Raw genomic sequence first — 14,277 nt, 5'->3', positions numbered from 1 at the left:
TAAATACACTGGTACAGAGAGACAGGAAACACAGGGATAAATACACTGGTACAGAGAGACAGGAAACACAGGGATAAATACACTGGTACAGAGAGACAGGAAACACAGGGATAAATACACTGGTACAGAGAGACAGGAAACACAGGGATAAATACACTGGGGTAATAAGCAACAGCCGGAGGGGGTGGAGACAATCCCAGGGACAGGTGAAACAGACCAGGGCGTGACATTGTTAAATAATGGGGTGGGGATGATAAAGACGGTGATATAAAATAAAATCAGGGACAATTGGTATGTTAACCGTTTATTTGATTTATTTTGCAGATGAAACACGTGAGACACAATAGACTCAAATCAATTAAAAACTCAAATCAAATAAAAGCAAATTATATATTTTTTGCTTTCTTTCTCTGTTATTAACATTGCAAATATTTATTTTGCTATACAGGTACAAATATAGCATGACTCTTTATTCATGATAGTCATTCATTTTCTTTAGTGTAACCAAACACCAGAGACTTGCATTAAGTGAGACAGTGAGGGAGAGAAATAGAGAGATGGTGAGAGAGAGAGAATGTCATGATTTGCTTCTTTACATTTTAAATATCTTGATTGTACAAAAATGCAAATGGATTCTTCAGCATATGGTGTACTATTTTTCAATGTGCATCTTCCATTTTGGTATTTGAGCAGAATTCAAATGAAAGGTTTTGAAGCGAAAAGGGACAAATTGTAATAATCAAATTGGATGTAAAAAAATATATTAAAAAATGCCTGCTCTCTCTCAAAGATGAATAACAACAGTAGATAGAATTTATTAGTAAACAGAAACATTGTTTTTATTTGCAATTATGGTCTCTAACTGCATTGGTATACAGGGACGGCTTTATGTTGAGTAAATAAGCTTCTGCAACAATTACATATCCAAAGTTTCAAAAACAAAAGTAAATCATTTCATACATATAAAAAACGAAAAGTAGTTATTGAGGTTGTTTTTTTGCTGTGTGTCTGTGTGTATAAACATACTTTTCTTAAAAATAACAATTGAATCTATACTATTTTGTTGTGCAATAGAACCCTGGATATAAAAATACCTAATCTTGACTAAATGCATTTTAACAGAATGCAATACAACAATGTGACTAAACACGTGAGGCACTATTGGTATGAATTTGGTGAGATTTATGCTCAATACATTTTGACTATGTACAAAAGACAATACTTAATATTACAATACAGATTCATCTTATTTACAGTTAAATTGAAGTATGAACAATGTCATGTAATAAGTAAAATGTGTGGAGAAAAGTCCTAAGGGAATAAAACACATGTAATGTTACATTGAGATGAGATGTGAACTCATCTGGCAAGTTTTACATTCTTGAGCAGATAGGGCTGTTGTGTACATGGAGAAGATAATTGGGTAGTATACAGGAGAGTTTATAATTAGCCTCAACAATTCATTCATTTCTTTGGTGACATGGAAAAGTCAAGTTTTGGGAAATGGAAACCACCTCTAGACCCACTGTCGCTGCTGGAAGACGAGGCGATTCTCGACTTTTTAGAGGGGAGAGATACACCACCACTTCCTTCTACTCTCTCTTCATTGTCTTCACCCAGTGTCACTTCATATGAGCCCGTCGACTTTGAGCCAAAACCACCAAAGGTGCCAAACTTTGACTTGCTCTTCTTTCCTTTCACCTTGGCCCCCCCAACATCAACAGAGATGTCGCCACCCTCGGCACTTAAGTGACTTGAGGGGGAAGACACAGCCAGATCTCCCTCGTCACTCGCCACAGAGGAAGACCGATGCCTTGATTTCTTAAAAAGATCCAGTGAGGCTGACTTGCTCTTAGGGGACACACTATGCCCAGATCCTCCCTCTACAGACAACTTGCCACTTACTAACTCCCCATGACTTAAACTCAACTCTTTGGAGCCCTTAACGCCGCCACCGGCTCCCAGTTCTGCGTCCGGCCCCTGAAAGCTAATATCTGCTGCACTACCTCCCTTTGCTTTTGACTTGCCAAAACCGAACCTTGGCATCTTCACATTCACTTTACCACCACTGTTCTTCACGTCTGGGCCGTGCAACTCCAGGCTCGGAGAACTAACTCTACCAATAACCGAAGGAGTCTGCACATCAACCTTCTCACCCCCCACTGCTAACCCTGCTCCTGCCCCTGCTTCTAACTCTGCATCAACATCTACTCCCATCTCTGGTCCATGGTACTTTGGAACACTGATTTTGGGGAATGATACGTGTCCCTCTGGGAAATGTAGTCCACTGAATCCTGAAACATTTGAGTCTACTTCTACTCCTCCTCCGATATCTGTCGTAGGACCTTTAAAACCTCCTGAGAGGCTTGCCTCTCCTTTCAGATTTTGCCCGTTCACATTTACGTCAACATCAGAGACATTCACCTGGGGCACTTTGATTTTCATCCCTGGAAATTTCATGTTAGACTTAGTTTTTACATCTGGGACTTCCACGTTTACATCTGGGCCCCCAATGTTGGCTTGTAGACTCCCAGATGACAAGTCACCTTTAACTTTGGAAGATTTTACATCAAATTCCACATCGGGGAAATGAAGTCTTCCAAAGAAAGGTTTCTTTACTTTTGCTCCTTTCAGGTGAAGCTCAGGAGAGTCAACATCTAAATCTACACCTGATGTTTCAAGGTCAATATCGACATCAGGTTTCTTTGCTTTCCCTTTGATTTTGGGCAGTTTGAATTTGCCTTTCTTTCCTTTGACATGAATGTCAACATCAGGGGCTTCTAGACTACTGTCAACCTCTGGCAAATGAACATCTAATTTGGGGCTCTTTCCTCCCATATGGATCTTTGGTGCATTGAATTTAGGTCCTTTGATATTTGCATCCCCTTGGTTAAGGTCAACCTCAGGTGCTTTCACGTCAATCGTTCTGTGAGAAATATTCAGTTCAGGACCTTCAACTTCTGGGGACTTAATACCAAACATGGGACCTTTGAACTTTGGAAACTTGATGTCTGGTTTTTCAAAACTGAAACTGGGACTTCCCATATCAAGGGAACCACCTGACAACTTTGCATCAGGACCTCTGATGTCGAGATCTGTACGTGAAATGTCAACACTAGGTACCATGATGTCAATATCAGCTTGAGGTAGGTTAAGATCCACATCTGGACCCTCCAGTTTAGGTCCTCTGAATCCAAATGATGGCATCTTCATCTTTGGCATCTTAAATCCTCCTGAACCTTCAATGTCAACATCTGGACCTTCAATGTCTACTTTGGGTGCTTTAAGTTCTCCTGACATATCAACATCTCCCTTCATCTTTGGACCTTTCAGGTTGAAGTCCACATCAGGCATGGAGATCTTTGGTCCTGACATTGACGGCATCTTGAATTTCGGCCCTTTGATTTTACCATCAGGGCCTTCAATGTCAAGTTCTGGACCTTTGATGTCAACGTTGGGGCCCTTAATATCAATGTCAGCTTTAGGAAGGTTGATATCAACATCTGGCCCCTCCAGTTTGGGTCCTTTGAATCCAAATGATGGCATCTTCATCTTTGGCATCTTAAATCCTCCTGAACCTTCAATGTCAACATCTGGACCTTCAATGTCTACTTTGGGTGCTTTGAGGTCTCCTTCGATCTTGGGGACTGACACATCAAAATCTCCCTTTACCTTTGGACCTTTCAGGTTGAAATCCATATCTGGCATTGATATCTTTGGGCCTGACATTGAAGGCATCTTGAATTTTGGCCCTCTGATTTTACCATCATACCCTTCAATGTCAATTTCTGGACCTTCAACATTAATGTCAGCTTTAGGTAGGTTGAGATCGACATCCGGACCCTCCAGGTTAGGTCCTTTGAATCCAAAGGATGGCATTTTCATCTTTGGCATCTTAAATCCTCCTGAACCTTCAATGTCAACATCTGGACCTTCAATGTCTACTTTGGGTGCTTTGAGGTCTCCTTCTATCTTGGGCCCTGACACATCGAAATCTCCTTTCATCTTTGAACCTTTCAGGTTGAAGTCCACATCAGGCATGGAGATCTTTGGTCCTGACATTGACGGCATCTTGAATTTCGGCCCTTTGGTTTTACCATCTGGGCCTTCAATGTCCAGTTCTGGACCTTTGATGTCAACGTTGGGGCCCTTAATATCAATGTCAGCTTTAGGAAGGTTGATATCAACATCTGGCCCCTCCAGTTTGGGTCCTTTGAATCCAAATGATGGCATCTTCATCTTTGGCATCTTAAATCCTCCTGAACCTTCAATGTCAACATCTGGACCTTCAATGTCTACTTTGGGTGCTTTGAGGTCTCCTTCGATCTTGGGGACTGACACATCAAAATCTCCCTTTACCTTTGGACCTTTCAGGTTGAAATCCATATCTGGCATTGATATCTTTGGTCCTGACATTGAAGGCATCTTGAATTTTGGCCCTCTGATTTTACCATCATACCCTTCAATGTCAATTTCTGGACCTTCAACATTAATGTCAGCTTTAGGTAGGTTGAGATCGACATCCGGACCCTCCAGGTTAGGTCCTTTGAATCCAAAGGATGGCATTTTCATCTTTGGCATCTTAAATCCTCCTGAACCTTCAATGTCAACATCTGGACCTTCAATGTCTACTTTGGGTGCTTTGAGGTCTCCTTCTATCTTGGGCCCTGACACATCGAAATCTCCTTTCATCTTTGGACCTTTCAGGTTGAAGTCCACATCAGGCATGGAGATCTTTGGTCCTGACATTGACGGCATCTTGAATTTCGGCCCTTTGGTTTTACCATCTGGGCCTTCAATGTCCAGTTCTGGACCTTTGATGTCAACGTTGGGGCCCTTAATATCAATGTCAGCTTTAGGAAGGTTGATATCAACATCTGGCCCCTCCAGTTTGGGTCCTTTGAATCCAAATGATGGCATCTTCATCTTTGGCATCTTAAATCCTCCTGAACCTTCAATGTCAACATCTGGACCTTCAATGTCTACTTTGGGTGCTTTGAGGTCTCCTGACATATCAACATCTCCCTTCATCTTTGGACCTTTCAGGTTGAAGTCCATGTCAGGCATGGAAATATTTGGTCCTGATATGGAAGGCATCTTGAATTTCGGCCCTTTTATTTTACCATCTGGGCCTTCAATGTCCAGTTCTGGACCTTTGATGTCAACGTTGGGGCCCTTAATATCAATGTCAGCTTTAGGAAGGTTGATATCAACATCTGGCCCCTCCAGTTTGGGTCCTTTGAATCCAAATGATGGCATCTTCATCTTTGGCATCTTAAATCCTCCTGAACCTTCAATGTCAACATCTGGACCTTCAATGTCTACTTTGGGTGCTTTGAGGTCTCCTTCGATCTTGGGGACTGACACATCAAAATCTCCCTTTACCTTTGGACCTTTCAGGTTGAAATCCATATCTGGCATTGATATCTTTGGTCCTGACATTGAAGGCATCTTGAATTTTGGCCCTCTGATTTTACCATCATACCCTTCAATGTCAATTTCTGGACCTTCAACATTAATGTCAGCTTTAGGTAGGTTGAGATCGACATCCGGACCCTCCAGGTTAGGTCCTTTGAATCCAAATGATGGCATTTTCATCTTTGGCATCTTAAATCCTCCTGAACCTTCAATGTCAACATCTGGACCTTTAATGTCTACTTTGGGCGATTTGATGTCTATATCAGCTGTTGGCAGGTTAACATCAACATCTGGACCCTCCAATTTAGGACCTTTGAATCCAAATGATGGCATCTTCATCTTTGGCATCTTAAATCCTCCTGAACCTTCAATGTCAACATCTGGACCTTCAATGTCTACTTTGGGTGCTTTGAGTTCTCCTTCAATCATTGGCACAGACATGTCCACATCTCCCTTCATTTTTGGACTTTTCAGGTCAAAGTCCATATCAGGCATAGAGATCTTTGGTCCTGATATTGATGGCATCTTGAAATTTGGGCCCTTGATTTTGCCATCAGGGCATTCAATGTCAATTTCCGGAACTTTAATGTCAACACTGGGTGCCTTAATGCCGACATCAGATTTAGGTATGTTAATATCTATATCTGGTATCTCTACTTTCGGGCTTCTGAATCCAAATTTTGGCATTTTGAATTTGGATCCTTTGACCTTAGGGCTGGTAGCCCCAACATCAAGCTCAAGGTCTGAAACACTACCTTTTGGTCCTTTGACATTAATATCTACTTTTGCTAGATTTACATCAACCTCAGGAGACTTGACTTTTGGCCCTCCGAATCCAAACTTTGGCATTTTGAACTTAGACTTCTTTGGTGTAATGTCAGGACTCTCAATTGAGATATCCAATCCCTCAAATTCAGCTTTGGGTGTACTGATTTCTCCCTCAACTCCCCCCTTGAACTTTGGACCTTTGAGATTGAAATCAATATCAGGCATCGACATTTTGGGGCCAGAAATAGAGGGCATCTTCATCTTTGGCATCTTAAATCCTCCTGAACCTTCAATGTCAACATCTGGCCCTTCAAAATCAACTTTGGGTGATTTCAGGTCACCTTCAATCATTGGCACAGACATGTCCACGTCTCCCTTCATTTTTGGACCTTTCAGATTGAAGTCCACATCAGGCATGGAGATCTTCGGTCCTGATATTGATGGCATCTTGAATTTCGGCCCTTTGATTTTACCATCAGGACCTTCAATGTCAAGATCTGGACCTTCAATGTCTACTTTGGGTGCTTTAAGTTCTCCTGACATATCAACATCTCCCTTCATCTTTGGACCTTTCAGATTGAAGTCCATATCAGGCATGGAGATCTTCGGTCCTGATATTGATGGCATCTTGAATTTTGGTCCTTTGATTTTTCCATCTGGACCTTCAATGTCAAGATCTGGACCTTCAATGTCTACTTTTGGTGCTTTGATGTCTATATCAACTTTTGGTAGGTTAACATCAACATCTGGACCCTCCAATTTATGACCTTTTAATCCAAATGATGGCATCTTCATCTTTGGCATCTTAAATCCTCCTGAACCTTCAATGTCAAGTTCTGGACCTTTAATGTCCACTTTGGGCGATTTGATGTCTATATCAGCTGTTGGCAGGTTAACATCAACATCTGGACCCTCCAATTTAGGACCTTTGAATCCAAATGATGGCATCTTCATCTTTGGCATCTTAAATCCTCCTGAACCTTCAATGTCAAGATCTGGCCCATCTATGTCTACTTTGGGTGCTTTGAGGTCTCCTTCTATCTTGGGCCCTGACACATCGAAATCTCCCTTCATCTTTGGACCTTTTAGGTTGAAATCCACATCAGGCATGGAGATCTTCGGTCCTGAAATTGATGGCATCTTGAATTTTGGCCCTTTGATTTTTCCATCTGGCCCTTCAATGTCAAGATCTGGAAATTCAATGTCTACTTTGGGTGCTTTAAGTTCTCCTGACATATCAACATCTCCCTTCATCTTGGGACCTTTCAGATTGAAGTCCATATCAGGCATGGAGATCTTCGGTCCTGAAATTGATGGCATCTTGAATTTTGGCCCTTTGATTTTTCCATCTGGACCTTCAATTTCAAGATCTGGACCTTCAATGTCTAATTTGGGTGCTTTAAGTTCTCCTGACATATCAACATCTCCCTTCATCTTTGGACCTTTCAGATTGAAGTCCACATCAGGCATGGAGATCTTTGCTCCTGACATTGACGGCATCTTGAATTTCGGCCCTTTGATTTTACCATCAGGGCCTTCAATGTCAAGTTCTGGACCTTTAATGTCCACTTTTGGCGCTTTGATGTCTATATCAGCTTTTGGTAGGTTAACATCAACATCTGGACCCTCCAATTTAGGACCTTTGAATCCAAATGATGGCATCTTCATCTTTGGCATCTTAAATCCTCCTGAACCTTCAATGTCAAGTTCTGGACCTTTAATGTCCACTTTGGGCGATTTGATGTCTATATCAGCTGTTGGCAGGTTAACATCAACATCTGGACCCTCCAATTTAGGACCTTTGAATCCAAATGATGGCATCTTCATCTTTGGCATCTTAAATCCTCCTGAACCTTCAATGTCAAGATCTGGACCTTCAATGTCTACTTTGGGTGCTTTGAGGTCTCCTTCTATCTTGGGCCCTGACACATCGAAATCTCCTTTCATCTTTGGACCTTTCAGATTGAAGTCCACATCGGGCATGGAGATCTTCGGTCCTGAAATTGATGGCATCTTGAATTTTGGCCCTTTGATTTTTCCATCTGGACCTTCAATTTCAAGATCTGGACCTTCAATGTCTACTTTGGGTGCTTTAAGTTCTCCTGACATATCAACATCTCCCTTCATCTTGGGACCTTTCAGATTGAAGTCCACATCAGGCATGGAGATCTTTGGTCCTGACATTGACGGCATCTTGAATTTCGGCCCTTTGATTTTACCATCAGGGCCTTCAATGTCAAGTTCTGGACCTTTAATGTCCACTTTTGGCGCTTTGATGTCTATATCAGCTTTTGGTAGGTTAACATCAACATCTGGACCCTCCAATCTAGGACCTTTGAATCCGAAAGACGGCATCTTCATCTTTGGCATCTTAAATCCTCCTGAACCTTCAATGTCAAGTTCTGGACCTTTAATGTCCACTTTGGGCGATTTGATGTCTATATCAGCTTTTGGTAGGTTAACATCAACATCTGGACCCTCCAATTTAGGACCTTTGAATCCAAATGATGGCATCTTCATCTTTGGCATCTTAAATCCTCCTGAACCTTCAATGTCAAGATCTGGCCCCTCTATGTCTATTTTGGGTGCTTTGAGGTCTCCTTCTATCTTGGGCCCTGACACGTCGAAATCTCCTTTCATCTTTGGACCTTTCAGATTGAAGTCCACATCGGGCATGGAGATCTTCGGTCCTGAAATTGATGGCATCTTGAATTTTGGCCCTTTGATTTTTCCATCTGGACCTTCAATGTCAAGATCTGGACCTTCAATGTCTACTTTGGGTGCTTTAAGTTCTCCTGACATATCAACATCCCCTTCAACTTGGGACCTTTCAGATTGAAGTCCACATCAGGCATGGAGATCTTTGGTCCTGACATTGAAGGCATCTTGAATTTCGGCCCTTTGATTTTACCATCAGGGCCTTCAATGTCAAGTTCTGGACCTTTAATGTCCACTTTTGGCGCTTTGATGTCTATATCAGCTTTTGGTAGGTTAACATCAACATCTGGACCCTCCAATTTAGGACCTTTGAATCCAAATGATGGCATCTTCATCTTTGGCATCTTAAATCCTCCTGAACCTTCAATGTCAAGATCTGGACCTTCAATGTCTACTTTGGGTGCTTTGAGGTCTCCTTCTATCTTGGGCCCTGACACGTCGAAATCTCCTTTCATCTTTGGACCTTTCAGATTGAAGTCCACATCGGGCATGGAGATCTTCGGTCCTGAAATTGATGGCATCTTGAATTTTGGCCCTTTGATTTTTCCATCTGGACCTTCAATTTCAAGATCTGGACCTTCAATGTCTACTTTGGGTGCTTTAAGTTCTCCTGACATATCAACATCTCCCTTCATCTTGGGACCTTTCAGATTGAAGTCCACATCAGGCATGGAGATCTTTGGTCCTGACATTGACGGCATCTTGAATTTCGGCCCTTTGATTTTACCATCAGGGCCTTCAATGTCAAGTTCTGGACCTTTAATGTCCACTTTTGGCGCTTTGATGTCTATATCAGCTTTTGGTAGGTTAACATCAACATCTGGACCCTCCAATTTAGGACCTTTGAATCCAAATGATGGCATCTTCATCTTTGGCATCTTAAATCCTCCTGAACCTTCAATGTCAAGTTCTGGACCTTTAATGTCCACTTTGGGCGATTTGATGTCTATATCAGCTGTTGGCAGGTTAACATCAACATCTGGACCCTCCAATTTAGGACCTTTGAATCCAAATGATGGCATCTTCATCTTTGGCATCTTAAATCCTCCTGAACCTTCAATGTCAAGACCTGGCCCCTCAATGTCTACTTTGGGTGCTTTGAGGTCTCCTTCTATCTTGGGCCCTGACACGTCGAAATCTCCTTTCATCCTTGGACCTTTCAGATTGAAGTCCACATCGGGCATGGAGATCTTCGGTCCTGAAATTGATGGCATCTTGAATTTTGGCCCTTTGATTTTTCCATCTGGCCCTTCAATGTCAAGATCTGGACCTTCAATGTCTACTTTGGGTGCTTTAAGTTCTCCTGACATATCAACATCTCCCTTCATCTTGGGACCTTTCAGATTGAAGTCCATATCAGGCATGGAGATCTTCGGTCCTGATATTGATGGCATCTTGAATTTTGGTCTTTCGATTTTTCCATCTGGACCTTCAATGTCAAGATCTGGACCTTCAATGTCTACTTTTGGTGCTTTGATGTCTATATCAGCTTTTGGTAGGTTAACATCAACATCTGGACCCTCCAATTTAGGACCTTTGAATCCAAATGATGGCATCTTCATCTTTGGCATCTTAAATCCTCCTGAACCTTCAATGTCAAGATCTGGACCTTCAATGTCTACTTTGGGTGCTTTGAGGTCTCCTTCTATCTTGGGCCCTGACACGTCGAAATCTCCTTTCATCTTTGGACCTTTCAGATTGAAGTCCACATCGGGCATGGAGATCTTCGGTCCTGAAATTGATGGCATCTTGAATTTTGGCCCTTTGATTTTTCCATCTGGACCTTCAATTTCAAGATCTGGGCCTTCAATGTCTACTTTGGGTGCTTTAAGTTCTCCTGACATATCAACATCTCCCTTCATCTTGGGACCTTTCAGATTGAAGTCCACATCAGGCATGGAGATCTTTGGTCCTGACATTGACGGCATCTTGAATTTCGGCCCTTTGATTTTACCATTAGGGCCTTCAATGTCAAGTTCTGGACCTTTAATGTCCACTTTTGGCGCTTTGATGTCTATATCAGCTTTTGGTAGGTTAACATCAACATCTGGACCCTCCAATTTAGGACCTTTGAATCCAAATGATGGCATCTTCATCTTTGGCATCTTAAATCCTCCTGAACCTTCAATGTCAACATCTGGACCTTCAATGTCTACTTTGGGTGCTTTGAGGTCTCCTTCTATCTTGGGCCCTGACACATCGAAATCTCCTTTCATCTTTGGACCTTTCAGATTGAAGTCCACATCGGGCATGGAGATCTTCGGTCCTGAAATTGATGGCATCTTGAATTTTGGCCCTTTGATTTTTCCATCTGGACCTTCAATTTCAAGATCTGGACCTTCAATGTCTACTTTGGGTGCTTTAAGTTCTCCTGACATATCAACATCTCCCTTCATCTTGGGACCTTTCAGATTGAAGTCCACATCAGGCATGGAGATCTTTGGTCCTGACATTGACGGCATCTTGAATTTCGGCCCTTTGATTTTACCATCAGGGCCTTCAATGTCAAGTTCTGGACCTTTAATGTCCACTTTTGGCGCTTTGATGTCTATATCAGCTTTTGGTAGGTTAACATCAACATCTGGACCCTCCAATTTAGGACCTTTGAATCCGAAAGACGGCATCTTCATCTTTGGCATCTTAAATCCTCCTGAACCTTCAATGTCAAGTTCTGGACCTTTAATGTCCACTTTGGGCGATTTGATGTCTATATCAGCTTTTGGTAGGTTAACATCAACATCTGGACCCTCCAATTTAGGACCTTTGAATCCAAATGATGGCATCTTCATCTTTGGCATCTTAAATCCTCCTGAACCTTCAATGTCAAGATCTGGCCCCTCTATGTCTACTTTGGGTGCTTTGAGGTCTCCTTCTATCTTGGGCCCTGACACGTCGAAATCTCCTTTCATCTTTGGACCTTTCAGATTGAAGTCCACATCGGGCATGGAGATCTTCGGTCCTGAAATTGATGGCATCTTGAATTTTGGCCCTTTGATTTTTCCATCTGGACCTTCAATGTCAAGATCTGGACCTTCAATGTCTACTTTGGGTGCTTTAAGTTCTCCTGACATATCAACATCTCCCTTCAACTTGGGACCTTTCAGATTGAAGTCCACATCAGGCATGGAGATCTTTGGTCCTGACATTGAAGGCATCTTGAATTTCGGCCCTTTGATTTTACCATCAGGGCCTTCAATGTCAAGTTCTGGACCTTTAATGTCCACTTTTGGCACTTTGATGTCTATATCAGCTTTTGGTAGGTTAACATCAACATCTGGACCCTCCAATTTAGGACCTTTGAATCCAAATGATGGCATCTTCATCTTTGGCATCTTAAATCCTCCTGAACCTTCAATGTCAACATCTGGACCTTCAATGTCTACTTTGGGTGCTTTGAGGTCTCCTTCTATCTTGGGCCCTGACACGTCGAAATCTCCTTTCATCTTTGGACCTTTCAGATTGAAGTCCACATCGGGCATGGAGATCTTCGGTCCTGAAATTGATGGCATCTTGAATTTTGGCCCTTTGATTTTTCCATCTGGACCTTCAATTTCAAGATCTGGACCTTCAATGTCTACTTTGGGTGCTTTAAGTTCTCCTGACATATCAACATCTCCCTTCATCTTGGGACCTTTCAGATTGAAGTCTACATCAGGCATGGAGATCTTTGGTCCTGACATTGACGGCATCTTGAATTTCGGCCCTTTGATTTTACCATCAGGGCCTTCAATGTCAAGTTCTGGACCTTTAATGTCCACTTTTGGCGCTTTGATGTCTATATCAGCTTTTGGTAGGTTAACATCAACATCTGGACCCTCCAATTTAGGACCTTTGAATCCAAATGATGGCATCTTCATCTTTGGCATCTTAAATCCTCCTGAACCTTCAATGTCAACATCTGGACCTTCAATGTCTACTTTGGGTGCTTTGAGGTCTCCTTCTATCTTGGGCCCTGACACATCGAAATCTCCTTTCATCTTTGGACCTTTCAGATTGAAGTCCACATCGGGCATGGAGATCTTCGGTCCTGAAATTGATGGCATCTTGAATTTTGGCCCTTTGATTTTTCCATCTGGACCTTCAATTTCAAGATCTGGACCTTCAATGTCTACTTTGGGTGCTTTAAGTTCTCCTGACATATCAACATCTCCCTTCATCTTGGGACCTTTCAGATTGAAGTCCACATCAGGCATGGAGATCTTTGGTCCTGACATTGACGGCATCTTGAATTTCGTCCCTTTGATTTTACCATCAGGGCCTTCAATGTCAAGTTCTGGACCTTTAATGTCCACTTTTGGCGCTTTGATGTCTATATCAGCTTTTGGTAGGTTAACATCAACATCTGGACCCTCCAATTTAGGACCTTTGAATCCGAAAGACGGCATCTTCATCTTTGGCATCTTAAATCCTCCTGAACCTTCAATGTCAAGTTCTGGACCTTTAATGTCCACTTTGGGCGATTTGATGTCTATATCAGCTTTTGGTAGGTTAACATCAACATCTGGACCCTCCAATTTAGGACCTTTGAATCCAAATGATGGCATCTTCATCTTTGGCATCTTAAATCCTCCTGAACCTTCAATGTCAAGATCTGGCCCCTCTATGTCTACTTTGGGTGCTTTGAGGTCTCCTTCTATCTTGGGCCCTGACACGTCGAAATCTCCTTTCATCTTTGGACCTTTCAGATTGAAGTCCACATCGGGCATGGAGATCTTCGGTCCTGAAATTGATGGCATCTTGAATTTTGGCCCTTTGATTTTTCCATCTGGACCTTCAATGTCAAGATCTGGACCTTCAATGTCTACTTTGGGTGCTTTAAGTTCTCCTGACATATCAACATCTCCCTTCAACTTGGGACCTTTCAGATTGAAGTCCACATCGGGCATGGAGATCTTCGGTCCTGAAATTGATGGCATCTTGAATTTTGGCCCTTTGATTTTTCCATCTGGACCTTCAATTTCAAGATCTGGACCTTCAATGTCTACTTTGGGTGCTTTAAGTTCTCCTGACATATCAACATCTCCCTTCATCTTGGGACCTTTCAGATTGAAGTCCACATCAGGCATGGAGATCTTTGGTCCTGACATTGACGGCATCTTGAATTTCGGCCCTTTGATTTTACCATCAGGGCCTTCAATGTCAAGTTCTGGACCTTTAATGTCCACTTTTGGCGCTTTGATGTCTATATCAGCTTTTGGTAGGTTAACATCAACATCTGGACCCTCCAATTTAGGACCTTTGAATCCGAAAGACGGCATCTTCATCTTTGGCATCTTAAATCCTCCTGAACCTTCAATGTCAAGTTCTGGACCTTTAATGTCCACTTTGGACGATTTGATGTCTATATCAGCTGTTGGCAGGTTAACATCAACA

The 14,277-nt window shown here is 42.3% G+C and overlaps 1 protein-coding gene across 10 annotated transcripts in view; it reads right to left on the bottom strand.

The window, feature by feature from the left end:
- Positions 1-288: 288 nt before the first annotated feature.
- Positions 289-14,277, bottom strand: part of ahnak (AHNAK nucleoprotein) — a 61,863-nt gene continuing 47,874 nt past the window's right edge. For 9 of the 10 annotated variants that reach the window (XM_052487376.1, XM_052487378.1, XM_052487373.1 and 6 more), the window contains 8 exons: positions 12,275-13,855; positions 11,222-11,935; positions 10,334-10,687; positions 9,482-9,958; positions 8,574-8,948; positions 7,629-8,039; positions 6,756-7,448; positions 289-6,575 (listed from right to left, as the gene is read on the bottom strand). In XM_052487376.1, coding sequence (XP_052343336.1) covers positions 1,465-6,575; positions 6,756-7,448; positions 7,629-8,039; positions 8,574-8,948; positions 9,482-9,958; positions 10,334-10,687; positions 11,222-11,935; positions 12,275-13,855 — 9,716 coding nt within the window. In that variant the 3' untranslated portion in view covers positions 289-1,464. Of the gene's footprint in view, positions 7,449-7,628; positions 8,184-8,321; positions 8,949-9,481; positions 10,175-10,333; positions 10,709-10,888; positions 14,216-14,277 lie in introns of all 10 variants that reach the window. The other variant, XM_052487380.1, reaches the window with a different exon arrangement.

Source organism: Oncorhynchus keta, chromosome 30 (assembly GCF_023373465.1).
Source record: "Oncorhynchus keta strain PuntledgeMale-10-30-2019 chromosome 30, Oket_V2, whole genome shotgun sequence".
Lineage (NCBI taxonomy): Eukaryota > Metazoa > Chordata > Actinopteri > Salmoniformes > Salmonidae > Oncorhynchus > Oncorhynchus keta.
The sequence above is the reverse complement of the archived record's forward strand: the minus strand, read 5'-3'. Positions and strand labels throughout refer to the sequence as shown.